At 59.3% G+C, this 26,914-nt stretch overlaps 2 protein-coding genes across 9 annotated transcripts; both read right to left on the bottom strand.

Moving 5' to 3' along the window:
* Nucleotides 1-437: 437 nt before the first annotated feature.
* Nucleotides 438-13,001, bottom strand: FES (FES proto-oncogene, tyrosine kinase). Of its 2 annotated transcripts, none has more exons than XM_003778512.3 (19): nucleotides 12,061-13,001; nucleotides 11,347-11,568; nucleotides 11,020-11,193; nucleotides 9,554-9,650; nucleotides 9,239-9,422; nucleotides 6,636-6,773; nucleotides 6,443-6,562; nucleotides 6,117-6,239; nucleotides 5,794-5,980; nucleotides 5,588-5,671; nucleotides 4,880-5,089; nucleotides 4,394-4,516; nucleotides 3,959-4,012; nucleotides 3,260-3,378; nucleotides 2,890-2,984; nucleotides 2,670-2,793; nucleotides 2,272-2,429; nucleotides 2,025-2,147; nucleotides 438-798 (listed from the first exon to the last, which is right to left on the bottom strand). In XM_003778512.3, the coding sequence occupies exons 2-19, from the start codon at nucleotides 11,557-11,559 to the stop codon at nucleotides 656-658; spliced, it is 2,469 nt and encodes an 822-aa protein (XP_003778560.1). In that variant the 5' UTR covers nucleotides 11,560-11,568; nucleotides 12,061-13,001; the 3' UTR covers nucleotides 438-655. The 2 variants fall into 2 exon arrangements, with proteins under 2 accessions (XP_003778560.1, XP_009248431.1); XM_009250156.3 differs by having other exon boundaries at nucleotides 3,260-3,516; nucleotides 12,061-12,290.
* A 132-nt stretch (nucleotides 13,002-13,133) lies between these two features.
* FURIN (furin, paired basic amino acid cleaving enzyme) lies at nucleotides 13,134-25,900 on the bottom strand. 7 transcript variants are annotated; one of them, XM_054531882.2, is made up of 16 exons: nucleotides 25,801-25,900; nucleotides 20,731-21,066; nucleotides 20,294-20,392; nucleotides 20,070-20,165; nucleotides 19,609-19,737; nucleotides 19,422-19,498; nucleotides 19,018-19,106; nucleotides 18,322-18,494; nucleotides 17,649-17,861; nucleotides 17,080-17,180; nucleotides 16,850-16,953; nucleotides 16,640-16,757; nucleotides 16,351-16,530; nucleotides 15,809-15,933; nucleotides 15,585-15,695; nucleotides 13,134-15,339 (listed from the first exon to the last, which is right to left on the bottom strand). In XM_054531882.2, the coding sequence occupies exons 2-16, from the start codon at nucleotides 20,905-20,907 to the stop codon at nucleotides 14,747-14,749; spliced, it is 2,385 nt and encodes a 794-aa protein (XP_054387857.1). In that variant the 5' UTR covers nucleotides 20,908-21,066; nucleotides 25,801-25,900; the 3' UTR covers nucleotides 13,134-14,746. The 7 variants fall into 7 exon arrangements, with proteins under 7 accessions (XP_054387857.1, XP_024088259.1, XP_063572380.1 ...); XM_024232491.3 differs by lacking the exon at nucleotides 25,801-25,900 and adding an exon at nucleotides 25,014-25,172; XM_063716310.1 differs by lacking the exon at nucleotides 25,801-25,900 and adding an exon at nucleotides 24,420-24,598.
* Between the last annotated feature and the right edge of the window lie 1,014 nt (nucleotides 25,901-26,914).

Genomic DNA, 26,914 nt, shown 5'->3' with positions numbered 1-26,914 from the left:
TAATTTTCTTTTTTTTTTTTTTTTTTGGTAGAGATGGAGTTTTGCCATGTTGCCCAGGCTGGTCTCAAACTAGGCTCAAGCAATCCACATGCCTTGGCCTCCCAAGTACCTGGGACTACAGGTGTCTACCACCACACCTGGCTTCACCCACACTTTTATCTCCAATAAAATGCAACATCTCTAAACTCAACATCCTCCTCGAAGCTCTGATCCTCTTCCTATAATCCCATTTCAGGAGATGACACCGCCATCTGGCCATAGCCTGTATATCATCCTAGTCTCTCCCCTCCTTCCCCATGTCTCACATCCAGCTGCTACTAAATCATGTCAGCTCTGCCCCATGCATACTGCCTGTCCTCCTCCTTCCCCACGGCCACCATACCGGCACTCGTGCCTTCTGAGACCTGCCTTCCAGAGGAGCGCACATGCCAGGAGTGTTCAGTGGGCACAAGTGGTTTTATTGTTTTTGCCCGGAAGAGGAAGCCCTGGCAGCAGCAGGGACACAGAGAAGACACGGCGCTGCATCCTGCTGGCAGTGTGGATGCTGGTGGCAGGAGTCCAGGACTGTGAAGAGCTGTCAGCATATGAGCTGGAGCCACTGAGGAGCTGCACCTAGGCCTGCAGAGGCCACCAGCTTGAGAAGGGGGTCCCAGCCTCACCGATGCCGCTTTCGGATGCTCTGCAGCTCCTGGTAGATGGTGCTGAAGCTGGGCCGCTGCCCAGGCTCATAGACCCAGCACTGCTCCATGAGCCTGAACACGGCATCAGGACACAGCTCTGGGCAGGGCAGACGGCCCCCTGTGAGGAGAGGCACAGCACATCAGGCATGAGGAGGGAGTTTGAGGGTCCTCGGCAGACTCTGGGGGATACCATGAGCCATAGGAGCTGCTTAAGATGCACTGTTCTGAAGGATGCACTGTTCTCCACCAAGGGCCCAAAGGACAAAGAGGCCTGGCTTCTGATCCCAATCCTACCACGTGCTAGTTGTGTCCCCTCTGCCAGCCTGTTTTTCCATCTGAGAAAGGGACATGTTAATCCCTACCACACATGTAGTGATGAGCAAATGAAATAACGTGTGACCTAGCACAGAACAGGTGCTCACTCAGTAGTAGCTACAGGGATATTCAATTTTTTTTTTCTTTTTTTTTTTTTGAGATGGAATCTTGCTCTGTCACCCATGCTGGAATGCAGTGGTGCGATCTCAGCTCACTGCAACCTCCACCTTCCAGGTTCAAGCGATTCTTGTGCCTCAGCCTCCCAAGTAGCTGGGATTACAGGCTTGCACCACCACGCCTGGCTAATTTTTTGTATTTTTAGTAGAGACAGGGTTTTGCCATGTTGGCCAGACTAGTCTCAAACTCCTAGACTCAAGTGATCCACCTTCCTCAGCCTCCCAAAATGTTGAAATTACAGGCGTGAGCCACTGCACCCAGGTTTTTTTCTTTTTTGAGTCAAGGTCTCTCTCTGTCACCCAGGTTGGAGTGCAGTGGCATGATCTCAGCTCACTGCAACCTCCGCCTCCCAGGCTCCAGTGATCCTCCCGCCTCAACCTCCCGAGTAGCAGGGACTACAGGCGCATGTCACCACACCCAGCTAATTTTTGTATTTTTTGTTTTGTTTTTTGTTTTTTTTGAGATGGAGTTTCACTCTTGTCGCCCAGGCTGGAGTGCAGTGGCACAATCTCGGCTCACTGCAGCCTCCGCCTCCTGGGTTCAAGCAATTCTCCCACCTCAGCCTCCCAAGTAGCTGGGATTACAGGCACGTGCCACCATGCCTGGCTAATTTTTGTATTTTTAGTAGAGACGGGGTTTCACCATGTTGGTCTGGCTGGTCTCAAACTCCTGACCACAGGTGATCCACCTGCCTCGGCCTCCCAAAGTGCTGGGATTACAGGTGTGAGCCACTGGCCAGGTTATTCTTATTCTGCCTGGTGAGAAGGTTGGCATTAAGGGAGTTAGAAGAGTCCGGCTGGAGCATCTGGAAGAGGGTGCAGCCTGAGGCTGCTGTCATTACAGGGTGCTTACCCTTCTCCACGAACTCCCGTGTCTGCTGATTGCTGAGGTTGGGATAGGGGGAGGCCCCCAGGCTGAAGGTCTCCCAGAGCAAGATGCCAAAGCTCCACACGTCGCTTTCGGAGGAGTAGCGGCCTGCAGAAGAGACCAGGAGGTGAGGCAGCGTGAGTGGACCCTCCCTGGGGCCAGGGCGAGGCAGGCGGCAGGACCCAGGCCTGGCTTCTGGCCATGGAGTCCAGGGTGGACAGGGACTAGGTACCGTAGTTAAGGGCCTCAGGTGCGGTCCACTTCACGGGGACTTGTCTGAGGCCCCCTGAGGCTGCATAGACCCCATCAGCTTCCTCTCGGGACATCCCAAAGTCACTGATCTTCAGGACATTCTTCTCTGTCACCAGGCAGTTCCGAGCAGCCAGGTCCCTGGGTGAGACAGGGCAGGGGCTCATTTGGCCAACAGTCGCCTGCCCAGCCCTGGCTGAACACTCTAGAAAAGCCACGGACAAAAGCTGCTCCCAGCCCTGGGCACCCCTGTCTACCAGAGAGGCCATAGTCCCCCTCTGGAGCTGATGCCTGATGGTCCAGCGGGGGGCCCTAGGGGTATAGGTACCTCTTGACTCTGGTCGGGGGTGTTGGCAGGGCCCGTGGCCACCACCCACTCACCGGTGGATGCAGCACTTGCTCTCCAGGTACTCCATGCCAGCAGCTGCATCCCCCACCATCTGCAGCAGAGTCTTCACCCGCAGGCGGGCCCCCTCCGTGCGGAGGAAGGTCAGGAAGTCGCCCCCTGCAGGTGGGGAGGACCCCTGCTGAGCCTCCTGAGGTAAGGGTGCCACCTGGCCAGGCTGCGCGCCCTACCTGGAGCTCAGCGCCCCGTGCTCACCCTGCACAAGCTCCATGACGATGTAGATGGGCTGCTTCTGGGTGCAGACGCCAATGAGACGCACGATGTTGGGGTGGCTGTACTGCTTCAGGATCCTGGAGGGCACTGCTGCTCAGGCTCCACGTGGCCGGGCCCGCCTCCCCAGGGCCCCCCAGGGATGATGCAAGAAAAGCTTGGCCCCCGAGGCCAGCAGACCCGGATGTGTGACCTGGGGCACCCTCTGCCCTTCGGCACTATAAGGGGGTACTACCCGCAATGGGGGGGCCTCGAGGATTCAATGCCATCACGGAGGTCAAGCACTTTACACTGTGCCATGCAGTGTAACCTCTGTGCATGCGGGACCCGTGGTGATAATTAGTTTATCACCCACCTCGCTTCCTGTAGAAACTTGGCCTTGAGGTCAGGTGGGAGCGTCTCCCGACAAGACTTCACCGCCACCAGGGTGTTGTCGGCTCGCAGGCGTCCGCTGAACACTTCGCCAAAGTTCCCCTGAAACGGTCTTGGGCTCCTACCACGGCCTTCCCAGTCCCGTAGTTCTCTTCTCTGCTTCCTACCCATTCTTTTCTCAGCCCCCGTGCTTGGACCCCTCACCCAGGCTCTCTGGGAGTTTGCCCCTCGCTGGGGAACCTAGAGAGCACACGGGTCAGGCAGGGAAAGTTGCCTCTGATGTGCCACCCTCCCTGAGAGAAGTGACATGGAAATCCAAAAGTCACTCTCCCTTGGGTTTGAAAAGCATTCTGATTTTTAGGAAAGTGACTTCTTCCCTAAACAGGTATCTTATGGCTTACAGTAACAGGGTGTCTCCCTGCGTGCACACAAGAGCTCGACGGGGGCGGCCTGGGTGGGGGTGATGAGGTCAGGGTGCCGGCAGAGCTGTCTGCTGGGAGTTTTCAGGGTAGGTACTGTCCCGTTTCCTGGAGGACGGTGTGTGGTGGGGGCTGGGCAGGGAGTCGGGGTACAAGTGGGGAATCAGATGGGGCAGGGAGGTCTCTGGGTGGTAGGGCAGGGGGCCTAGGCGCGACTCGGGAGAAGCCGCCAGCAACAAGGAGGCCAGCAGAGGCTCACTCACCCGTCCAATCTGCTCACCCAACACCAGGTCCTCATGGTTCAGCACCCACTTGTCCTGGGGAAGAGAGGAGTCAGGGGATCAGAAGTCTGAAGAAAAGGGGTGCTGGGCCCTTAGAAGGGCTGTGTCCTCCATTTCTTGGCACCTCCATATGTGACCAGGGGTGGGACCACGTAGGGAGCACACTGAGATGACTATGGGGTTCAGGCAGGTGCCCTGACCAGGTAAGCACTAACCTGGTGTGTACAGCCCATGGCGTCGGAGTGGCCCTGACATTCCAAACCTAGAGCGAGGCTGGCCCTGAGGGTCACTCACTCTGCATCTTGTATGTAGACAGAGGGCCTGGAAAGCCCTTTCTGCTCAGACGCTGGGTGGGCCTGACCCACACTCCCCAAGCCCTGCCACAGGTGGCACGGGCCGGGCTGGGTGCAGGCTCACCTTGGGCACAGCCCTGTGCAGGACGACACCACTCTTCTTGGTGAGGGGCTGCTGGGTGCTCAGTAGGTGGTCGATGAGCAAAGGAATGCTGGGAAAGCCTTCCCCTTCCAGGCGGTACAGGTTCTGCAGGGCAGGGGACCCGGGGTCAGCAGCCTCCATTCTGAGGGGGCCTGAGCCCTGGGAGGGGCAAAGGGAGAGCAGCAGGGGAGAAAGGGCCTGCCCAGGACCAGGGGCAGAGAGACCTCCAGAAAAGGTGCCATCTGATGGCACATGACATCCTGCTGCCCCACCAGGGGAGGACTCAACACTTAAGCCTCTATTTTGTTGCAGGGACTGGGTGGTCTCTGTGGCCGCTTCCAGCCAGCCCTGCTAGGGAGGCATCCAAGACCTGGCAGCTACCCCCTACCCTGAAAGGCCATTCCCCTTGGGGAAGGGAAGGGAGGGGAAGAGTGAGGCCTGGAAGGCTCGGGTCCCAGCCCCACTCACGTCCAAGGACTGGATGATGAAGTGCCGGGGCAGACCATCCCACAGCACCGACAGCACGTACTCCTGCTTGCCCTGGCTCTCCCGCACCAGGAAGTCCCCAGAGTGCACCAGCAGCTCAGCCACCTCCGCCCTCGGGATGGCCCCGTGGTACCACAGCTGTTCATGCAGGGGCTTCTGCACCTCCGGAACGAGCTGCAGTGGTGGAGGGAGCTGGGCAAGGGAGGATCGAGGAGGAGTCACTCAGCCACCTTGTTGAAGAGGCCGTGGGGGCATCCAGGGGTCTCTCTCTCCCCTCTATATGCCCTCAGCTCTTACAACCATGGAGTGGCATGCAGAGCCGTCCACAGGCCCCTGGAGTGGGCACCGGACTGGCCCAGGCTCACGCTGGGCAGAGCTGGGAAGGGAAGCCCAGGCAGGAAGACCCCAAACCAAGCTGGTGCCTCCTCCTCCAGGCCACAGGCCCCCAACCACTGCTGAAGCAGGGAGAGCCATGGAATAGTCAAGGTCGCTGGTCCCTTTAGCACACTGGGGCGATGGAAAGGGAGGGGTCACGGGGTGGCAGGGTCTGGGGACATCTGCAGCCTGGAATCCCAGGGAAGAGCAGAACTTCCCAATACAAGCAGCCTGGGCAGAGCCGCCTCTCTAGGACATCCCAGTGATTAAACTCGAAACACAACAGTAGGGGGGCCCAGGCTGGGCGCCACTCACCGAGAACTTGGGGCGGAAGATTCCTGAGATGTGGCTCTTAAGGATCTCCAGCGTGGGCGTCCTTCCCCCCTCTCGCTCCTGCTCCTGAGGCCAGGGACAGACGTCAGCGGGTGGCCAGGCTTAGGGAGGGGGAGGGCGAAAATGAGGAGCGCAGCCCCAGGTGGGCAGGCCGGTGGCGGGCAGCGGCCGCGGATGGGGCAGCTCACCGAGGACGACGTGGAGTGGCGGTCATCCTGCAGGAGCAGCACAGGCGGGGGCTCACCGGGGCCCAGCTGCTCCAGCTTGGTCTGCAGCAACTCCTGCTGGGCCTGCAGCTTGGCCTGGCCGCAGAGCGCTACCTGCAGCCCCTGCAGTGCTTCTTGCAGCACCTGCCTCTTGCCCAGCAGCTGCACCCTGCAGGCAGGGGCGGGTGGGAGGGTGGGTGAGAAAGAGAGCTCGGTCTGCGGTCTGCGGCGGGTAGCCAGCAGCAGGTAGGGTAGGTAGGAGGGAGGGAGGCCCAGGAGGCTGCTGCAGGCAGGGGCCCACTCACCGCCCCCGGGGGTGGGTGTTCTCCTCTTCTTTCCGGAGCTCCTGTTGCAGCTGCGTAACCATCTCCTGCCGCCTGAACACCATCTCGGTGGCCACAGCCAGCTCATCTGTCACTGAGGTCAGCCTGCACCCAAGAGAAGGGCAGCACTAGAACTGAGCCCTCCTGCCCCCTCAACCCACGTCCAGTGCATCCCTGTAGAGCCAAGCAAGCCCGGCCACCTGGTGACAGCTCTGTGTGGACAGTCTCCACGACCTAGCCCTGCCTACATAAACACCCGTGGTCTGCTGGGACCCCCGCCGCGGCCCAGGTGCAAAGCCACCACCCACGTGTGCTGCACGCTCTCCACAGTCAGCTCGTTCAGCTGGAGCTCCCCAGGCTCCAGCGGTTCACCCTCCTCAAGCAGTGACTCATCGAATGTGACGCAGGGTGGGACGTCAGGTGCGGACCTGTGGGGGACAGCGCCCCGTCAGTGGACAGGCCAGCAGCCCTGGGCCCAGCAGGAGCAAGGACGGGGCTTACCCATACTGTCGCAGGAAGCCTTGGTACTCAGCCTCAGGCTGGATGCGGGCAGCAGCTGCAGCCATCTCCCGGTGAATGGCCACCACCTCATCCTGCACCAGGCTGCTAATCTCCAGGTATTCCTGCAGGATCTCCTTCCTGCCCCCGAGATGGGATCCCCAGTCAGGGGAGCCTCAGGCTGGGCAAGGCTGGGCAGTTCAGGCCTAGGACCCTGGGTTTGGAGTCAGGGCTGGGGTTGACCCCTGCCTCACTTCGAGCCACGCCACTCTAGGCAAATTATTTAATCTCTCCCTAATCTTCTATTTCCTGATATGTATAAGAGGGACACTGGCAGTTGTAATAAAGATCCAGTGGGCCAGGCACAGTGGCTCACGCCTGTAATACCAACACTGGGAGGTCGAGGTAGGTGGATTGCCTGAGGTCAATTCGAGACCAGCCTGGCTAACGTGGTAAAACCCCGTCTCTACTGAAAAAGCAAATACAAAAATTAGCCAGGCATGGTGACACATGCCTGTAGTCCCAGCTACTTGGCTACTTGGGAGGCTGAGGCAGGAGAATTGCTTGAACCCGGAAGGTGGGGGTTGCAGTGAGCCAAGATCGCACCACCACACTCCAGCCTGGGCGACAGAGTGAGACACCGTCTCAAAAAAAAGGATCCAGTTGAGATCCTGTGTGCAGAGTGTCTGCTGTACAAGGAGTGCTCAGTAAACATGAGCTATGCTCATCCCTGCCCTGGGCAGCCAGCTCTGCACATCCACTACCATATAAGCTATCAACATACTGCCCACTCCCGTCCATATCTCCCAGCCCAGGCAACTCCCCTGGGCCCTAACCTCATGTACTCACTCACCTACTCAAAATGTCCCACTGGCTAGCTCTAAGACACCCCAACCTCTCTAGTTGAAAATTGAGGCCAGGCGCGGTGGTTCATGCCTGTAATCCCAGCACTTTGGGAGGCCGAGGCGGGTAGATCACGAGGTCAAAAGATCGAGACCAGCCTGTCCAACATGGCGAAACCCCATCTCTACTAAAAATACAAAAACTAGCTGGACATGGTGGCACGCGCCTGTAGTCCCAGCTACTCGGGAGGCTGAGGCAGGAGAATCACTTGAGCCTGGGAGGTGGAGGCTGCAGTGAGCCAAGATCACGCCACTGCACTCCAGCCTGGCAAAAGAGTGAGACTTCGTCTCTAAATAAATAAATAAATAAATAAATAAATGAACTGCCACCCTTGTCTCCTGAACCTCTTCCTCCCACTGCCTTCCCTATATAAGTTAACAGCCAATCCATCTTCCAGCTTCTCCAGGCCAAATCCCCAGAGTCACCCCTGACTCCTCTATTTCACGCTCCACTTCCAATCCATAGGGAAATCCCACCAGCTCCACCTTCAAAACAGCCCAGGACCTGACCGCTCCTCACCTCCATTGCTACCTCCCCGTCCTAGTGGCCAAAAGCTTGGATCTGGATTACTGCAAGAGCCTGCTCTCTGGCCTCCCAGCTTCTGTCCTTGCCCCCTGAAGTCTATTCACAGCATAGCAGCCAGAGTGGTCTTATTAAAACAGAGGTCAGGGCTGGGCGTGGTGGCTCACGCCTGTAATCCCAGCACTTTGGGAGGCAGAGGCAGGCAGATCGCTTTGAGCCCAGGAGTTAGAGACTAGCCTGGGCAACATGGTGAAACCCCATCTCTACTAAAAATACAAAAATTAGCTGGGTGTGGTGGCGCATGCCTGTAGTTCCAGCTACTCGGGAGGCTGAGGCAGGGAATTACTTGAACCTGGGAGGTGGAGGTTGCAGTAAGCCGAGATCATGCCACTGCACTCCAGCCTGGGCGGCAGAGCAAGACTCTGACTCAAAAAAAATTAAAACAAAATGAAACAAAAAAACAGAGGTCAGATCATGCCATTCTTGTTCACCTAGAGCCAAAGTCCTCACCATGGCCCTGCTGGACCCTCTATCACCCAGTAGCCCTTGACGCCTGACTCCTCCAGCCTCGTGTATGACTCTCCCCCTCCCTCACTCTCAAAGGCACCACTGGTTCCTGGCTATTAGTCCCTGGTACTCTCCTACATCAGGGCCTGTGTAATTGCTGTCCTCCTTTCTGGAATGGTCTATCTCCAAATAGCCCCATGATTCATTCCCGTACCCCTCTCAGGGGCCTCTTTGAATGTCACCTCTCAAGAGGCTTTCCCAGACCACTCTATGGACAACTGTCACCTCCTCCCTTGCCTCCATGCTCCCAGGTCCCCATCTACTTCTCTTGCTTTGTTTTTCTCCATGGCTCTTAGTGCTCCTCACATCCTCACTCCACTAACACGGAAGATCCCTGAGGACAGATGTTTTTGTCTACCATTGTTCTCTGCTATAATTCAGAGCCCAGAACAGTACTCAATGAATATAATAAAACCCTGGAATAATAGGACCCTGGAATAGTGTAATTCAGAGGTAAGTTGCCTGTTTCCAGTCCTTGGCCCAGGTCCCGTTCTCATGTGGTTACATGGCCAGCACTTTCCCAGCAATGGATTTTCTGGGTCCTGCCTCTGGGCCTGATGGCTGGGCTTAGGGCTGCTCAAGGGTGGGGCCAGGGGACGGGGCTGCGGGCTTACAGGATGCAAGCCATCTCCTCGTGCAGGTCCTGCAGTGACCGCAGCAGGCCGGGCAGCAGGAGCTGGTGGTGGTGCTGGTGGTGTAGCTGTGCAGCCCGCACGCCCAGCACATAGCGGTTGTGGTGAGCAAAGAGCTTCCACAGGCTGCGCACATACTTGTCCTTGGCCTTGTCACGGTCCTTGTCTGCCAGATGAGGGGCAAGGGGTGTATAGACGACAGCATGGAGGTCCAGGCAGCCCCCACTCTCTGGGTACCCAAGGACAGGTCAGCACTGGCTTCAGATTCCCTCCCTGCCAGCAAGGGAAGCCACGAACCTTTGCTGGCCTCCTGGTACTTGCGCTTGGCTTGGGCACTGTCCCGTGCCAGAGCTCGGTACTGGCTCTTCAGCTTCTCAATGTCCTGGCTGTGGGTCTAGGGAGAGAGGAGAGGCCAGTGTGGGGCAGCAGGTCCCCAGTTGTGGAAGATTCTTGCCTGGGGTGAAGCCCTGGAAAGGTCCTGTCGTCAGGCAAGGAGCACCTAGAGACTTCTGGGAAAGCCGGCTGCTGACGTGAGAGTCAAAGATCAGAGGGCCTGTTAAAGACAGGCCCCTTGGGGAGGCAAAGAGGTAGACTACAGGCTACAACGGTCCCTCCTTGGACTGAGAGTGGTAGCCTGGTGGCAGGCAGGGCCAGTTGCAGGTGTGCACGGCCTGTGCAGTCCTCCACGTGTAAAAGGGCCCTGTGCTTGGTTTCATGCTCCGTTATTGCCACCTTGAAATTCTTAACAATCTTCTAACAAAGACCCCCACAATTTCACTTTGCACTGGGTCCCGCAAATTACGTTCTTGGCAGTAGGAATAGATGACAGCCCGAGATCAGTGTTCTCGTCCCAGTTCTCCTGTTTATGTGCTGGGATATGTTGGGCAAGTGCCCAACCTGTTTCCCCATCTGTAACTGAGCTAAATTCCTCGACTAGATCAGTCTTTTTCTTAAAGAGCCAGATAGTAAATAAATATTTTAGGCTTGTAGGCCATACAGTCTCTGTCACAATTACTCAACTCTGTCATTGTAGTCACAGACAATATGAAAACAAAGGGACATAGCTGTGTTCCAGCAAAACTTTATAAAAATGGGCCCACCCTTGAATTAGATGATCTTTTGGGGAGAGGAATGGGGCCAGGGTGGCCACCAGGGGCCGCTGTGGGTCTACGGCAAGGCTGGACTCTGCACTTGAGGAAGGGGTGTGGTGCAGGGAGGGTGACCAGCACACTGAATGGGGGGCACTAGGCTCCCAGATAAATAGTCAGCTCCAAATCACACAGCCTCTAGACTGAGGAGCTGGGTGGGATTCAAACCTAGGCAGGCTGACTTCACGGCCCGAGTCCTTGACCTTCGGGGGGCCATGCTGCTGCCCAGTCTCTGGGGCCCTGAGAGGAGGCTGCCTAGGTCGAAGGCAAACAGACTGACCCTCACTCCTCTCCCTGACTCTCAGAACCCAGAGCCAGATGGCACGGTGTGGAGGCGAGTACCGATTCTGAGCTTCTCCCAGGCACACGACCGGTCACTCATCCTTACATTCCCAGCACTTTGCCCAGGCACAGAAAAAGCACAGAGAGGCCTTGCTGCAAGCCAGCTCAACATAGGGGAGGAAGAGAGGAAGCTGCATCAAGGTTAGGGCAAGCCAGGCCTGCGGTTAGGGACTTCCACTTCCCCAGTGAATCCAGGGCCTCTTGTGCAAAACAACCCCTTCGAGGCTCAAAATTTAGACAGAAACGACCAAAGCCCCAGTGCTGCCCGCTCACCTTGGTGAGCTCCTGCTGCAGCTGCTGCCACTGCTCGCTGTAGGTCTTGCGAAGCTGCTGCCGTTCCCGGATGAGCAGGCTCAACTTGCTCAGGGGCCCTGAGTTCAGATCCTCTGCATGCTGCCGCAGCAACCGGCTCAGGCCCTCAGTTTGGCTGGTGATCTCGGCCCAGGACTATACAGCACAGATAGGGGAGGCAGGGAGGGGGGCACAATGCCTCCCAAGCCTTGGCCTGCCAGATCTCCAGCCACTGCCCCAGAGGGCCCCCAGGAGAGGAAGGAGAAGGCAGATACAGCCAGCACCCACCACAGTCCCATAGAGACCCACCTGGCTGATGGGGCTGTCAGGGCTGATGGCACGGCTCTGGCCCCCACTGTCCTGTAGGGACATGTGGTGAAGCAGTCCTGCATACTCCCTGTCACTCTTGACCCGCTGGGCCATCCACTTTCTCATGCCCTCCAGTAGACGAAGCTCGGCCTCCTGCATCTGCTGCAGGACCCCGTGGCCCTGGGGGCTGCACAGCTCAGAAGAGAAGCCCATAGTGCTGTCCTGGGGACAGAAAGGGGGCCATCCCTGGAGGCAAGGCAGCAGCTGGAGATGGAGGCATGGGACGAGGAGGCTGGGGACTGTAAGGTCAGGATGGACTGCAGACAGGGAGGAGGTGGGGTCCTGCCTCGCTCACACGCGGCCATGGGTACCCAGCAGCAGCCTGGCCTGGGGACTGGCCCTCATTGCTTCCTTAGCGTCAGGGTCTCCTCCCCCCGTTCGAGAACAGGAGCCAACCTGGAGCCTCCCTCCCCAGGCCCTTCCACCCACCACCCCTTACAGGGACACCCTTGCCCAGGTCCTCGACAGGCCAAGCCTGCCCCAGCTGAAGCCTCAGGCGGCCACAGCCTGAGCCTTGCCCCTGCGGCCATCCCCGCCCTTCCGCGGCCCCTACCCCCACCTGGGTGGGTCTCTGGCCCTCGGAACGCCTGCTCTGCCCCTGCCTGCCGCGCCCCCCGCTCCCGCCGCTCCTCCAGGCCCCAGGGCTAGAGTTACCCGCGCGGGCAGCTGCTCCTGGGACGGCCTCGGACCGACTCAGGCCCGGTGCCGACCCCGGCCAGTTCCTGATTCCGCGCTTCCTCCTCCCGCGGTTTCAGTTGGCCCAGGCCCCGGGGCGGGCCTGTGGAGGGGAAGGGGCGGGCGGGAACGGCCCGACGGCCCCGACGCCTGCCAGCCCCCCTGCTCCGCGCTGGGCCGCAGCCTCTAGCCGGCCGCACGGCCACGGAAACGGAAGGGAGGAGGGGGCCGGGAAAGAATGGCCCGGCCGAGAGCCGCCTGCGCCCTGCAGCCCCCAGGGCCCGGCAGCGCCCCGGGAACACCGGGAAGGGGCGCAAGGTGGGGGTCAGGAGGGGGAGCCCAGGGCGAGGCCCCAGGCAGATGCTGGGCCCAGGGAAGCCCAGGGTGTCCGCGGGTACTGAGGGGAGGCGCGCAGTCCCAGCACCAGGCCAGGGCCACCGCAGAAGACGAAGAGGGAACCCTGGTCCCAGCCCTCCCCACCTCACGGAATTCCCTAAGGAGAGGCTCAGGCGCCAGCTTCCATTTGAATAAAATTTCCAAGTAAATATCCCGAACAGAGGCTGCTTCTCGGGGAAAGATCCTGGTGGTTTTGTCCCCATCCTCCTACCCCCAGGCAGGGGCTTCCTGTCCCAAGGGAGACCTGGGGCAATCAAGGGGCAAGGGTTGGGGAGCGGAGAGGGGTGGAGTTTTCCATTTGGGACTCAGGCTCCCCACAGCAAGTCATCTTGATTCAGTCAGGCCCCCACCTTAGGCCTCAGCCCCATAGCCTGTGGCGGCCAGGTCACTTCAGCCCAGGAAGACACAATAGGCCCACTTCTTCACACTGCTGGAAACCAGGACTTTGGGAGTGAAGTGCTCAGCTCCTGAGGACCAGGGGTCACCAGCCCCACCCCAGGGGGCTCCACTAGGGGCTGGCACATCCTCCCGCCCCTTGGAGGACTTTGGCCTTCTGATGGGCCCACATCCAGGCAGGCAGGCCACTGTGTAGGCCTAACTGGCCCCCTATCCTCAGCTGCGATGCAGGAGCAATGGCACCACACTGGAGACTGGGCCTGGTTTGCATAGTCTGCACGTTTAATCACTTTAAAACCTCTAACATTATCTCGTGTCCATTAAATAGAACCAACAATTCTGGGCCTGTTTAAATTACAAGAAAAAAATCACTGTGCACCAACCCAGTATCTTACAAAACCAGCCGGGCTGGCCACCAGGGTAGGGGGATGGGAGAGGAGGGGGCACCCCTGGGCAGATGGCTGGGTACCAGGAATGGCTAGGGGAGAGAAAGAAAAGGGGGCTCCCAGATGGGAGGGGACTGATTGTCCTAATGGGAGGGGTGCAAAAGGCACGTCAGAAGAGGAGGTTTGAGGGGGGGCATGACAGGTCAGTGCTTTCTCCACCAGGGCACAGTGTTGGAGGGGGCTCAGTGCCACCACCTGCCCACCCCTGGCACTTGGAGAGCCAGTGACCTATGAGCCCCCGGCATGGCGAGCCCCACTTGAAACACAGATGTCAGCCTGCCCCTCCCACTGGGACCCCCTTTCCTTGAGCCCACCTGGCTGGCCCGCCTCTTCAGGACTTGGGGCTCAACTATTCCTCACTCCTCAGCAACATGCTGCAGCCCCCACACCTCAGGGCCAGGGCAGCCAGGGAGGAGCAGGGCGGACGGTGGGTGTGAGAAGGTGGGTAGTCCAGCTGCTACCCCCATTAAAAATACAAAAACAAATCATCAGCATCTAAAGTGAAATAATCACAAAGTGAAAATATATCCTCAAACAGCCCCTGAGATCCCCACAGGGGAAAGCAGCATCGGGTGGGAGGCCAGAGAGGCCGGCTGGGCCACCGCCCCTCCCCACCACCCACCCAGGGGCTCCAGGTCTGTGAGTGCCAACAGCCCAGGCAGCCCGGGCTCAGAAAACAGGGACTTGGGCCCTGACGGGAGAGGCGGGTGCAAGAGAGGGGAGGGTGGTCAGGACACCAGCACAGGGTTCAGCCAGAGTTTCAGCCTTGGCTGTGCCAGCCTGGTGGCCAGTGGTGGTGGAGGCACGGAGCACAGGGGTGGGTCATGGGACATGGGACACAGGCCACAGGCCACATGCCACTTGCACACCTGGAGGCACCTGCCTTGCCTTGGTCCCTTCCTATGATGGCTGCTGCCGCCAAGACTCACCAGAGCTGGGGGACAGGGTGGAGGGTGCAGAAGCCCTTGGAGAGGTGGCCTCCTCCCTCAGATACCTCCTAGGCCAGCCCCCGACTGCCTGGATGGGACCATTATTGCTTTAGAGGGACAGGGAAGGGCAAGAGCTGCGGCCTGGGTCAGGAATCCCAACAAGCAAGGGCTGCCCCTCTTCACTCCGCAGGAACTCTGGCTGGGGCCGGGGCCGGGGCCGGGGCCGGGGCCGGGGCCGGGGCAAGCTGCCCTAAAGGTTTCACTCCTTTCTCCACATGGAGGGGGTGCTGAGGGTGGGGTACGGCCCTCCCCACGCCCCAGCTGGTCCTGGGCCCACCTCAGGTGGCCAGGTGGGCCCGAGGGTAGGATGGGAAGCAGTCTCCACCCCTCTTGCCTCCCAGCTGGGGTCCAAACCCAGTCCCAAGATAAAAAAATACTTTGGTGAATTAAAAAGTGCCCAAGGAGGGGATTGGCTTGAGGGGGTGGGCAGTGGGCTCATCAGAGGGCGCTCTGGTCTTTGATAAACGCGGTCCTCTCGCCCCGGCCCTCGTCCTCTTCTGAGTCGGACGGGCACTCCTCCTGCCAGGCTTCAGGGGGCAGCCCCTTGTAGGAGATGAGGCCACGGTCCATGGTGTACACCTTCACCCCCCGGAAGCTAAAGCCAGAGCGCAGCTGCAGGACTAGGAAGACAGTGACGAAGACCAGCACGATGAAGGCGCAGCTGAGGCCGGCCACCACCTCAGGCAGGTGTGAGGGCAGCAGCCCTGCCCGCAGCCGCGGCCCCGCCTCCACCTCCGGGGGCAGCCGGGGTGGCTGCTGCTGTGGCGGGGACTCTCGGCTGCTCTGGCTTTGCCGGGAGCAAGTCTGCTCCACAGGGTCCAAGGAGGCGTGGCTGGGGCAGCTGAGGCAGTCTGTCGGGGCCGGCCCCTGGCATGTGGCACATGAGGCGTGGCAAGGGGCGCAGACGCTGGCCCGGATGGTCTCCACATCATTCTCGGTGCTATAGTGCGTATCGAGGACTTGGGGGGCGAAGCCTGGAGGGCAGTGCTGGACACAGCTCTTCTGGTGCAGGGAGAAGCCTTCCTCGCACACTGCCGGCGTGGGAGAAAGGGCAAGTGTGTGTCAGCTAAACAGACTGTAGCCCCAGGACCATAGCAGCCCCAAGCCAAGTCACCACATCCCCAGGATCTTCCAGCCCCAGGACTGTGGTCATCTCAAGAGCCCCAGGGGCCCTAGGTCTCTTGAGACGTTTTTCTCTTAGAGCTGGGCTTCAGGACAGGCACCCGCCTTACCCCCAGACTCAGGCCCCCAAAGCCCAACAGCACCCACTACTGACCCACACAGGCCTGACTGGACGTGAGGGTCTTGCAGCCACTGCTTTCTGGAGGTACGGGCAGCCCCTCAGGGGCGGTGCCATAGAGTACGAGGGTGAACTTGGTCAGCGTCCCTGTTCCAGAGCGGGGAGGAGGCAAGAGCTGGACAGTGCTGACACCACACCCAGTGCCCTAGATCCTGCCAGCCCTCCACCTCATACCCCTACCCCTCAAGTGCCCCCAGTACCATAGTTGTTGGCTTCGCTGGTGTTTTCAATCTCTAGGACCCACTCGCCAGAGGGATCCTCATCCCAGGAATGAGTTGTCATGAAGGCCCAGTCATTAAACCCATCTGCGGAGTAGTCATGTGGCCTGGGGAGGGGAGTGCACACAGCCCTGAGGCCTCTGGGGGACCCCAAGCCAGGGACATCTAACCCACAGCACACGGGCCACACACCCTTCCCCCACGCAGACCAACCCCATGGGACCAGAAGTGCCTGCTGGCTTGGCTGTTTCTCAGTGAGCCAGAGGTGCTCAACCGGGGGATTCTAGAAAGGTACACAGGCACCGCACAAGGTGGGGCACACTACTGACATTAAATGGGTGCAAGCCAGGGATTCCTGCAACATGGGACAGTCCCACAGGACAAAACTGTCCCTCCCAAAATGCCAAGAGTGCCCCACTGAGTAGCACTCAGTGCCTCCTGGGGCGTGTGAGCAAGCAAAGGCAAGCACGCGGGCTGTGAGAGGAGGAGGCGCTGGGCAGGGCGGGCAGGGACAGAGCAAGCACCTGGCTGCCAGCAGGGTGGAGCGGGTGCCCAGGGGGCTGACCAGGTGGATGGCCAGGTCGCCACGGCGATTATAGGACAGGGTGAGCCGCGCCTGAGCGTGCTCCAGCCGAGTGATGTGGTTGGGCTCGCCCAGGCACGCAGTCACGGTCTTCCGCACCTCGAGCCGTTTCCCGATGTCTCTGTGCAGGAAAGCACCATGATGGTCAGCCTGGCCCAAAGGGACCAGCGGGCACCCCCTGCGACTCTCAGGTTCCACTGGCCCCCTCCCAGCCTGGGTCCAGCCCTCACTTGGGCTCGGTGAGGATGTCGATGATGCACTTCCGCTGGGGGGCCACTGTGGTCCAATTCTGGGCCAGGGCCACCATGGCGCCTGCGTCCAAAAGCCCGTAGCCATATGAGTGGCTCACTGTGGGGACAGGGAAGGTGGAGTTAGGTGGAAGGCACTCTGTGCCTCACAGCTGACCCCACATCCAGCCTGCCAGGCCAGCCTGCCCTCACCTTTCCGGCCCACACCATTGGTGGCCCAGTCGTTGGCGTTGAGGTGGGCTGGCTTCGAGGTCTGTACCACCAGGTGTTGCATGTCCCGCCATGTGAGGTTCTTACTGCAAAGAAGGAAGGGAGAGGCTGGGGATCAGTCTTTTTTGGGAGCAGCTCTCCAGCTGCCCTAAGGGCTGCCCTACAGAGAGTGCTGGTAGGGACAGGGTTGCCCCTGGCTTCCACCCCCTTACTTGGCCTCCAGGGTGAGAGCAATGATGCCGGCTGCTAAGGGGGCAGAGGCTGAGGTGCCCGTGTGAGACTCCGTGCACTTCTGCCGCAAGTCAGTCGTCACCTGCCGGGAAGAGAATCATATTGGGGCCTGTGATGGGTGGAGGGGGCTAGAGGAGCCACCTGCCTACCCTCCCTCTGCATACAGGCCCTGGGCACCACAGATGGTATGGGGAGCCAGGGCCAAGAACCCTGGGTCCCAGCTGCTGCCTTGCTAACTTGCTGTGGACAGGCTAATGATGAGCCCCTCCTGGGCCTCATTTTCCAAAGGAATAAGGGGGGTTCAACTAGAGGTTGGAGATGAATAAGAACAATGTATGTTTTTACGGAGAGTCTAGGCTTTTCAAAGGCTTCAGAGATGGCTCCATGGCCTCCAAGAACCTAGAGAGCCCCAGAGTTCATGTTCCATGATGCCTGAGCCACTATCACCCAGCCACAGAGGGGTGGAGGCAGCCAGCCTCCAAAAGAGGGTGCTGGACAGAGCCAGCCAGCAGCCCCATCTCCCCAGCCCCCACCCCCAGGTAAGACTCACGATCTGCTTCTCATTCTGGTTGCCACTGCTGTAGGTCGTGGCCAGTGTGGACGAGCAGGCCTCGCTGTACCACGGCACGTTGCCAAACTGCGTGGCGCTGCTGATGGACAGCGTGTAGATACTGTTGGTGTAGCCGTCGCAGTTGCAGCTGTCATGTTCCCGGCCCCCGTTCCCCGAGGCCCAGACAAAGATGGAGCCCAGCCCCCCTCGGCCCTGTGGACAGAGTGGGCTGGGGTCATTCAAGATTGGGACTTGAGAGAGGGCTGGCAGGAGGACACTGCTGGAGAACTGGGAAGGCTGGAGCCTCATTCTCTGGGAACCTCCTGTCCCCTGTGAGATCCCTGGTGGATCAAGTATGTATCCAAATATGTCTATCTAGGCACACAAAAAATCAGACCAAGAGGCCAAGGCAGGAGGATCGCTTGAGGCCAGGAGTTTGAGACCAGCCTGGGTAACATAGCAAGACCTCATTTCTAAAAAAAAAATTGTTTTTTAATTAGCCAAATGCAAGTGGTATATGCACTTCACTCTTCTTCTGTCTCTTAATGTTTCAATAAACATGCTTTGTGTAAAGTTAAACATGAGAATAAATAAAACAAACCAAAAAACACAAGATAGCTACGGAAGACAGCACCCAGCCTGCCCCCAGGGGCTGGACAGATCCCCACCTCACCTGGCTAACCCCACGGAAGAAGGCCTCCTCGGCGAGGCGGGCTGGACCATCCACTGTCTTGCCGTCATCCTCGGGGCCCCAGCTGGCACTGTAGATGTGGATGTGGTTGGGGTTCAGGCCCAGCGAGCGTGCCTCCACTGCATCTGTCACCTCGCCATCCAGCATGCGCACCCCTGGCCATGAAGGGGGGGCACGAAGAGGGATGCTGCATGGGTCCAGCTGTCAGGGCCCCCACCCCAAGGAGTACACCCAGCCCTGCACCCCAGGGGATGAGCAGGGGAGGGTGGAGGCTAATGCTGGGAAACCCTGAACCCCCAACTACCTGTTTGCCTCTGCCTTTCAAAGACAAGGCCCAGAGAAGGAAAAAGAGAATACCTCCTGCCCCCAACCACACATTCTGGACTAGAAAGAGTCTCTGGTTCCCAAAAGAGCCTGGTGATCAAGGATCTGCCACGTGAGGACTCACAATGGGTCATGGGTCGTGAGGATTTCAGGAGACTCCTGCTAGGAAACCCTCACTCCACAGGGGTCCAGCTCTTTCAGTCTTTGACCCTTTGAGAACCCTCCATGGAACAGCCACGTGATCAAAGGATCCACAGTGGGAAAGTGGCAGGTATTGGCCAGATAGGAAGCAGGCAGGGAAAAATCCCACTGAAGGGCCCTCCTGAAGACAGGGTGGCCCAGGCCCACACTCACCTCCAATGCGGGCGTTGTAGGCCACACCTACACCACAGACACCGTTGTTGGCCACCGCAGCCACTTCCCCCGCACACCGTGTGCCATGCCTGCCAGGGCCAAGCACGTAGCATGAGTAGGACAAATGGGGTGGACAGGGCCCGGCAGATGTGGCCTGAGGAGCACGAGGGATCCGCACATCCGACACCCATCAACCCCTGAGTGCCCAGCCCTTGTCTCCCACACTCCACTGGGCCTGTGGCCATCTCCACTCTGACCAAGCCCTCCCTCAGAGCCCCAGGTGGGCCAGGACTGTGGAAAAAGCCTCAGCCTTTTAGGCAGGGCACATCTCACCCAGGCTCAGCCCTGTTCCTTAGTGGAAGAAAGGAGAAGGGAGGCAGAGGCCGGGGCCTGCCACTTCTTACCTGTTGTCATTCATCTGTGTGTACCGAGGCTGTGGGTCAGGGTCCTGGTCATTGACATCAAAACTGGCCCCAGGATCCTAAGAAGGATTTGGCCACCATCAGGAGAAGGCTGACCTCACTGATAGAACAAGACAGCCCCTAGACACACCTCACCAGGGATCATGGCCTCCCTCCCCTGCTTCCTCACATAATTGCCTGCCAAGTCCGGGTGGTTCTTCTCGATGCCATCGTCCAGAATGGAGACCACAATGCCGTGCCCTGTGTAGCCCTGCGCCCAGGCCTCCTTCACATTCAGGTCCCGCTGAGTGACACCAGACTGTGGAGACACCCACCCCATCTCTTATGAGACATGATTGGTTTTGTGAGGCTAGGAGCATCTTGAAGAATCCCCTTGCCCCCCTAAAACCTCCTCCTGTACCATCCCTGCGCTCCTGAAAGGCCGCCACTGGCTGGCTGGACTCCATGGGAACGTAGAGGACTCTGGGAGGGCCACCCCCAGGCTTGCATGGGCCAGGGAGACACTGCCCAGCAGGAGGAAAGGAAAAGAATCAGAGGAGGCCTCGAAGTCAGCCTCCTCCATCCAAGAGCTCATAGTGGGTGGATGGTGCATCTGGGGAGGAGGTCCCAGCAGCCAAGAAGGCCGCGTACCAGGTACCACTGCTGAGGAAACTTGGGGTCTGTGGGCTCCTGGTACACGTCCCGTTTAGTCCGTCGCTTTGCCACCTGCTGTTCCAGCCACTGCACCTACGGGGGAGTGAGGGAGAGATAGTGTGGGTGGAGCAGGAGGCAAGAGGGGCTCCTGAGAGCAGGAGGGGGAGGGTGGCAGCAGGAGGGGGAGGGTGGCAGTAGGAGGGGGCTGGGGCCACACTCACTTGAGGCTCCCTCTGCAGCCGGCTGTGCCGCGGGCGGTGAGGCGACAGGGACCGCTTCGTCACTCCTCGATGCCAGAAGTGGTAATAGTCCCCGAAGATCTGCAATAGAGCAGGGAGACTGAGCTGGGCTTTCCATCTGTCAGTCCCCGGGGAGGCGGGGGACGGGGGTGGACAACGGCTTCATGGGAGGCTCGCCACGGTCGGGGGTGTGGGGCATCTGCTCCCTGTCCGGGACCCAGCAACATGCAGGGATCATGAGGACTCACTCTCACTGGGATATGCTGCTTGCCTGAACCACCTGTGCTTTGCTCATGGCCACCCAGAACATGCCGGCTACCCAGATGCCCCTGAGCAAACAAGGCCAACAGTTCCTGCTCCCAGAATCCCTGTCTTCTCTGGTCCCACCCCCTCGCAGTGTCCTGTGGGGGAACACCTACCTGGCCCAGGTTGAGGAACCCATGCTTCCGTGCCACGCTGTCGGCCACCGCTGGGCCTCCAGGGATGCGCACAGCCCACGTGTTGGTGAAGACCTTCTGGCCCTGAGCATCAGCTGCTAGCAGGACCAAGGTTCCTGTTGCTGCTACCACCCATAGCAACCAGGGCCTCAGCTCCATGGGGGGGACAGGTGGCTGGGACCCTGGAGCGCCCGTCTCCGTGGCCTGGTCACAGGGCCTCGGCTCCCAGGTGCCTGCTCACTGCCTGTGGCCCGGGGCTGATTGGTGGGGGCATGGGGCCGAGACGGGCAGGGCTCGGGAGGGTGAGGAGTGCCGACTCTGAGAGGAACAAGAGGGGAAAAGGGGGGAGAGGGTCAGTTCCTCCCCTGCCATGCACTAAAGCTGCCCTGCCCACCCCAAGTTTCAATTGGGGCCTGAAATGAGATCTGGGGGAGAAGGGTAAAAAAATTAGTCCTCCCCTCAAGAAATCTAGCTCCTGAGGCCAGCCAGATAGGTGGACAGATGGATGCCCTCACAATCCCCCCCCACAGTCCTTTCTCCGTGCAAGAATATAAGAAGTGTAACAGAAGGGCCGGGCATATAAGAAGTGTAACAGAAGGGCCGGGCATGGTGGCTCACTTCTGTCATCCAGCACTTTGGGAGGCTGAGGTGGGTGGATCACCTGAGGTCAGGAGTTCGAGGCCAGCCTGGCCAATGTGGTGCAACCTCGTCTCTACTAAAAATACAAACGTTAGCCAGTTGTGGTGGCGGGTGCTTGTAGTGCCAGTGACTTGGGAGGCTGAGGCACGAGAATTGCTTGAGCCCAGGAGGTGGAGGTTGCAGTGAGCCAAGATCGCGCCACTGCACTCCAGTCTGTGCGACAGAACGAGACTCCCTCTCAAAAAAAAAAAAAAAAAGGTGTAACAGAAGAAGCAGGATGAAGACTATCAAGCCCTGAGTCACTCAAAATCAGAAACAACAAATGAATAAATATTCACCATGATCAAGGTAAAAAAGATGCATTATAAAGCAGTATGTACACATAATCCCATTTTATTTTTTAAAAACTATTTATACATGTATATTTATACAAACTAAAACAAAATCTGGAAGGACACACGCTAAAAAATGTTAACAGTGGTTCTCTCAAGATGGTGAGAATTACAAGTAATTGTTATTTTCTTCTTTGTGTCACTGTATTTTCCAAATCGCCTAGGTATATTTTACATAGGAATAAGATGTTGGCTTTTCAAGGTTTTTAAATGAATGGCATCTATACAACTCACTAGGGTTTCCTAGTTCAGCAAAGCAGATTCAGCCATAGGGAGTTATTTGCAAAGCCCCACAGCTCCTAGGAAGAAAATGGGTGACCCTAAATGGGATGGTGCTTTTAGGGGCCATGTCCTGAAGGGGTGCGGGGGTGGAGAACACAGAGGCTTCATCTCCCTCTATGGCTGAGATGGCCGCTATCAGCAAAGTCAGGGGCCCAGGCTCTTTTTACAGTTTCCTGGGGAACGCTGGGGCCGCCAAGCCCTGCCCTGCCTGGGCCTGGAGGCCCCCAGCTGCCCCCTTGCTTGCTCCACGCCCACCAGCCTTGCGTAATCCGAGCCCAGGCAGCCAGGAGCGCCAAGGTGAGGCTGAATCAATAGTCCGAGTGTTGTTTTTCCTCCTTCAGCAAACAGACAGCGGGACCTCTCTGCCCGGGGCCACATAACTGTCCCCACATAGGGCCCCTGACTAGCCAGAAGCCAAGGCCCTGGAGGAAGGGGGGAAGCTAGGGGAGGTCCCAGCAGTGCTGCTGGGGGTATCCCATATCAGTGCCAAGCTCCCTGAGCAGCAGCAGAGCCCTGGATGCCCTTACCACTTCCATAGCCAAGGCCACTCTTTGCCGGATACCAAAAGGAAGGCACCCCAGCTCACGTAGGCCCTGGGGAGCTAGAGAGGCAGGCTCACCACAGAGAACTCCTCGCTTCTCCAGAAGCTGCCCTTAGACACAACCGGCCTCCCTGACTGCTGCAGTCCCACCCTGCAGGCTGGGGGTACTCCACACACAATTCCTGGAGTATTTTCAGTTTGGACCAAAATAACCTGACAGCTGATGGCAGGAGACATCTACAATACAACTCCTGCACATCCCTGTGGGCAGACTCCACAGGGCTCCAGGGCAGGCCTGGGAACCACAACCCCATGGTGCTTTGGGTGGTTGGTTCCAGAAAGCTGGCCTGATCAATGGCTGGGCAGCTAGGCGCCCCAGCCCTAGGGGATGGAGGGACCGCCCCCTGCCCCAAGTCCCTCATTTAACAGAGGATGTGGGACCCTGGGGGCAGAGCCATATAGGAAAGGGGCCTCATCTCTCTCCTCTCTCTTGCTGCCACAACAGCTGCCTCTTGGGTCCAGATGTCATGCAACCACCCCCCTACCCCCACCACCACCAACCACAGTGCTGTGAGTCCTGCTGGAGCCCCCCCAGATCGAGGCTGGGTTCATCTGGGTCTAGCCCAGATTCCAGCACACTGTACATGGAGCCGCAGCTGCTTGGCGTTAAAAGTGATTAACCAACTATTTAATTACCTTGCAGCACTCGGAAAGAAAGCAGGCTTCAGGCGCAACTGAACAGTCCCCCCAAAGAAAGAGGGCCAACCTCCCTCTATCCAACAACCCCAGCCGTGGTGAGGGGTGGGGATGGCTTCCAGAAAATGAGACCCCCACAGACGGCTCTGCCACAGCATGTGGGACAAGGGAGGATCCCCGAAAAGAGTAAGAACTGAAAACAATGAATGAATGGGTTTCTCCCCACCCCCATCCCAGACTCTGACTCACCCTCTAGTCCCAGTTTGTCTCAAACCTGGAGGCTTGCTGTATTTCTCATGATCTTGTTTCACATGGGACTCTGTTCCAGGCTGTGGCCAAAGAGAGCTGTGGGTGCTCTTCCTGGCTGTGTTTTTGGGCAAAGCCCTTTTCTCCAGCACCAGAACCTCCTGACACAGAGAGCCACTCTGGGCCACTCAAACTGCGCCTTACCCCAGGACCGACTGCTGTTTCCCAGACACTGGGGGTCTGGCTCTGACACAGCCACAGAGCAGGCCACGGGAGGGCCACTCGGACACCCAATCAGTCTCTCCCTCTAGCAGAGACACCACGCGGGGTCCTGTTACCAGCCCTGGGAGGCTCCCGTGAAATTATCGCTCCCAGTCCCTGCCCACTATTTGCTGGATGATCTTAACAAGTCACTTCCTCTCCCTGGGCCTCAGTTTCCTTGGTGGTAAAAACCGCTGGACCAGCGGCTTTCAAACTTTTTAAAAAGCCACAGAATCCTTTTTAAAAATCAAATGCTCCGTAGAAGCCCAATATAGGAAATAGTAAAACGAGGGCTACCCCGCTTGAGAACAGGCCAGGCTTGGCTACTCTCCTATGCTGTGTCCGCACCTGCTCAGCACCCGCCCTCACCAGGCGATATCACCTGGGTTCCCCTAGCACTTCCCAAGTCAGAATAGGAATCCCAACACTCTCCGGTGGATGAGGGTCTGCACCCCAGGGGCCAGGGGATAGAGGATGATGGGAAAGCGGGTTCTGACCAGACAAGTGACTGCCGTCAGACCTGTCTGGCAAGCAGGCCGCCCCTCGGTCCAGCCACGCTGCGGGGGCACAGGGGCCTCGGCCAGGCCGCGGCAGAAGGCAGCCCCGGGACCTACCTGCGGCGCCCGCGGATCCCGCACCTGAGTCCTCGCCGCACAGGTGTGCGGGCGGGGGCGAGGCCCGGGCAAAGGAGCCCCCGCCTAGCCCCCGGCCGCTCCTCCCCTCCCCGGGCGGAACGCAGGCCCTCCTCGGCCGCGGAGCGGGCGAGCCGGCGGCAGCCCCCGAGGTGGCGGGGAGGCTGGAGCACCCGGCGCCTGCGGAATTTTCTCCCCATCCCGCCCCCAGCAGGGGCCCCGCAGGCGCTTCCTGAGGTCAGAGGGCTTGCCCTGGCCCCACGCGGAAAAGTACCGGCCAGGGCCGGGGGGCCGAGACGGGCCCCGCGCGCTCAGGTGGGCTGCGGAGCGCCCTGTCTGCTCCCGGCAGCTCCACCCTCGGAGCCAGTTCCGGAAAGCCGGCGGGCAGCCGGGCCCCGGGGGACCCGGCTCGGGGCTGCACCGGCGCCAGTGCCCCGACCCTCCCCGGCCCGGGCACCCGGGCCGCGGAGCCCGCTCCTGGGGCAGAGCGGCCGGGCCCGGCCGGCTCCCCTCGGGCCCGGCTCCCAGGCGCGCTTGCCTTCCCCGGGCCCCGGGCCCCGCGCCCTCGCTGCTTACCCTGGGGAGCCCGGGCGGGGAAACTTTTCCAGGCGACCGCCGCGGCGGCTCAGGCGCCCCTCGGCCGAGCGGAGAGCCCGGCGGCGGGGGCCTGGGCTCGGCGCGGTCCCCGCGCCCGGCGGCAGCGTCACGGCGCGGAGGCGGGGAGGCGCGGCGGCGCGGCCTCGGCCCGGCCGGCGACCAGGGCAGGGCTCGGCCTGGGCTCCAGCTCCGGCGCGGGCGGGGGCAGCGGCCGGGCCGCGGCGGCGCGGCTTGTTTACTCGGGCCGCTGTCAGCGGCGGCGGCGGCGGCGGCGGTCCGGGCTCCTCCTCCTCCGCCGCCGCGCCCCTCCCCCTCGCGGCGCCACCTCCGCGCTTCCCCGGCCGCCGCCGCCGCCACCACCGCCGGCTCCGGCTCGCCCGCCCGCCGCCCATGCCGCCCGGGCCCGAGTCCGGGCCCGCGTTCCCAGCGCCGTGCCGTCCGGCCCCGCGCGGCGGCCCTGCGGGGCCTTCTGGGGCGCCCGCTGCCTCCGGCTCCTGGTAGGGGCAGGTAGGAAGTGGGGCAGGCGATCCCAAAGTCCTCGCGGCCGCCCGGCGCGTCCCTCAGGCCCCACTGCCGTGCCCCCGCCCCCGGGCTCGGCTCTTCGCCCCGCGAGCTCCCCGGGAAGACGGTCGCGGAGACCCGAACTCGGAACCAAAGGGAAAGGCTTGGGGGAGGCACTCCGAGCCCTGCCTCGGCCGGACTCTTGGGGGACTGGCCCTCTCCGTCCCCTGCTTCCCCACTCCTGGGCGACGAGTTTGAGTCTGACCGGGTTAAGTGCCCAGGGACGGCGGACCTGGGGTCCTCCACTCCAAGGTCAAGGGAGGACTGCACGGCGGCAGGGCCAGCCTCCTCTTGGCCTACTGTTAGAGGAGTCACGACTTCGTCCGCATTTGTATAGACAGGTGGATATATGAGCAGAAGTAGCCCACCTCCTTTTAATATTTTTAGCTTTTTTTTTTTTTAAACACCAACCGCTTGCCAGGCACCAGGACAGTCACTTTACATTATCTCCTTATGTGTATGATTTAATCCACATAATCCTTTCAGGCTGAGATTATTAATCCCATTTTACAGATAAGGAAACTGAGGCGCACGACGTTTAAATAATCTGCGCAAAGTCCCACCACCAGCAGACCTCAGATCCTGCAAGAGACTGGGGTGTTTGGCAGAGCCTGAATCCAAGCTACTTGCAATATACCAGCCGGAGCCTCTCCCTCCCTGGGCCCTAGAAAACGTTTGTGCTACTTGGCTGAGGCCGACGCTGCTTGAGCTGAGAAAGAAAAGAAGGAAAATGTGGCCAAGAGCTTCCCAGGCTGGGTTATTCCAAGGTCGCAAAGCAGCCTGTGCCCATCTCTTCTCTCTCCCTGTGAGATAACCTGGCTGCACAGGATCAGCCTGTGGCCTCCTTAACACAGGTTCCCGGGTAATGGAAAAAAAAAAAAATCCACTGAGTGTTTTCTATGAGCCAGGCACCATTGAGAGCTCTTTTCCTGTGTCAACCCATTTTATCCTCACCACATGCCCCATGAGGTGGGTACAGTACATTTTCCTTTAAGTACCTTTGATGTATCACTGTCTGCATTTTATAGAGGAGGAAACTGAGGCCCAGAGAGGTTAAATCATGATAATTCTTAAGGCAACTGGTGAAAAATCAATCAGCAAACCGGTTCAAATCCCTGGGGCACTATTTTTTACTGGGACACCTTAGACAAGTTAATTTCTCAGGGACTTCCTCAATTTACCCCTCTATAAAATGGAGATAATATTTAATAAATGGGATCAGGTACGATTCGGGCACCTTTACAAACACTGCGAGAACTGGAAACTGGAGGAACAATGCTGGGTCCTCAAAGTTGAGCGGGAAGATAAGTCCAGTTGGC

Source organism: Pongo abelii, chromosome 16 (assembly GCF_028885655.2).
Source record: "Pongo abelii isolate AG06213 chromosome 16, NHGRI_mPonAbe1-v2.0_pri, whole genome shotgun sequence".
Lineage (NCBI taxonomy): Eukaryota > Metazoa > Chordata > Mammalia > Primates > Hominidae > Pongo > Pongo abelii.
The sequence above is the reverse complement of the archived record's forward strand: the minus strand, read 5'-3'. Positions and strand labels throughout refer to the sequence as shown.

Excerpts from the sequence above, each read along its gene's own strand:
- FURIN (XM_054531882.2), bottom strand. The coding sequence starts at position 20,907 with ATGGAGCTGAGGCCCTGGTTGCTATGGGTGGTAGCAGCAACAGGAACC. Across the intron at positions 19,107-19,421 it reads ACACAGATGAATGACAACAG|GCATGGCACACGGTGTGCGG; the intron begins GTAAGAAGTGGC and ends TGGCCCTGGCAG. Across the intron at positions 15,340-15,584 it reads GTCCAGTCAGGCCTGTGTGG|TGTGCGAGGAAGGCTTCTCC; the intron begins GTCAGTAGTGGG and ends CCACGCCGGCAG.
- FES (XM_009250156.3), bottom strand. The coding sequence starts at position 11,559 with ATGGGCTTCTCTTCTGAGCTGTGCAGCCCCCAGGGCCACGGGGTCCTG. Across the intron at positions 6,774-9,238 it reads GAGGAGATGGCTTGCATCCT|GAAGGAGATCCTGCAGGAAT; the intron begins GTAAGCCCGCAG and ends TCTCGGGGGCAG. Across the intron at positions 2,148-2,271 it reads ACCTGAGGCCCTTAACTACG|GCCGCTACTCCTCCGAAAGC; the intron begins GTACCTAGTCCC and ends TCTCTTCTGCAG.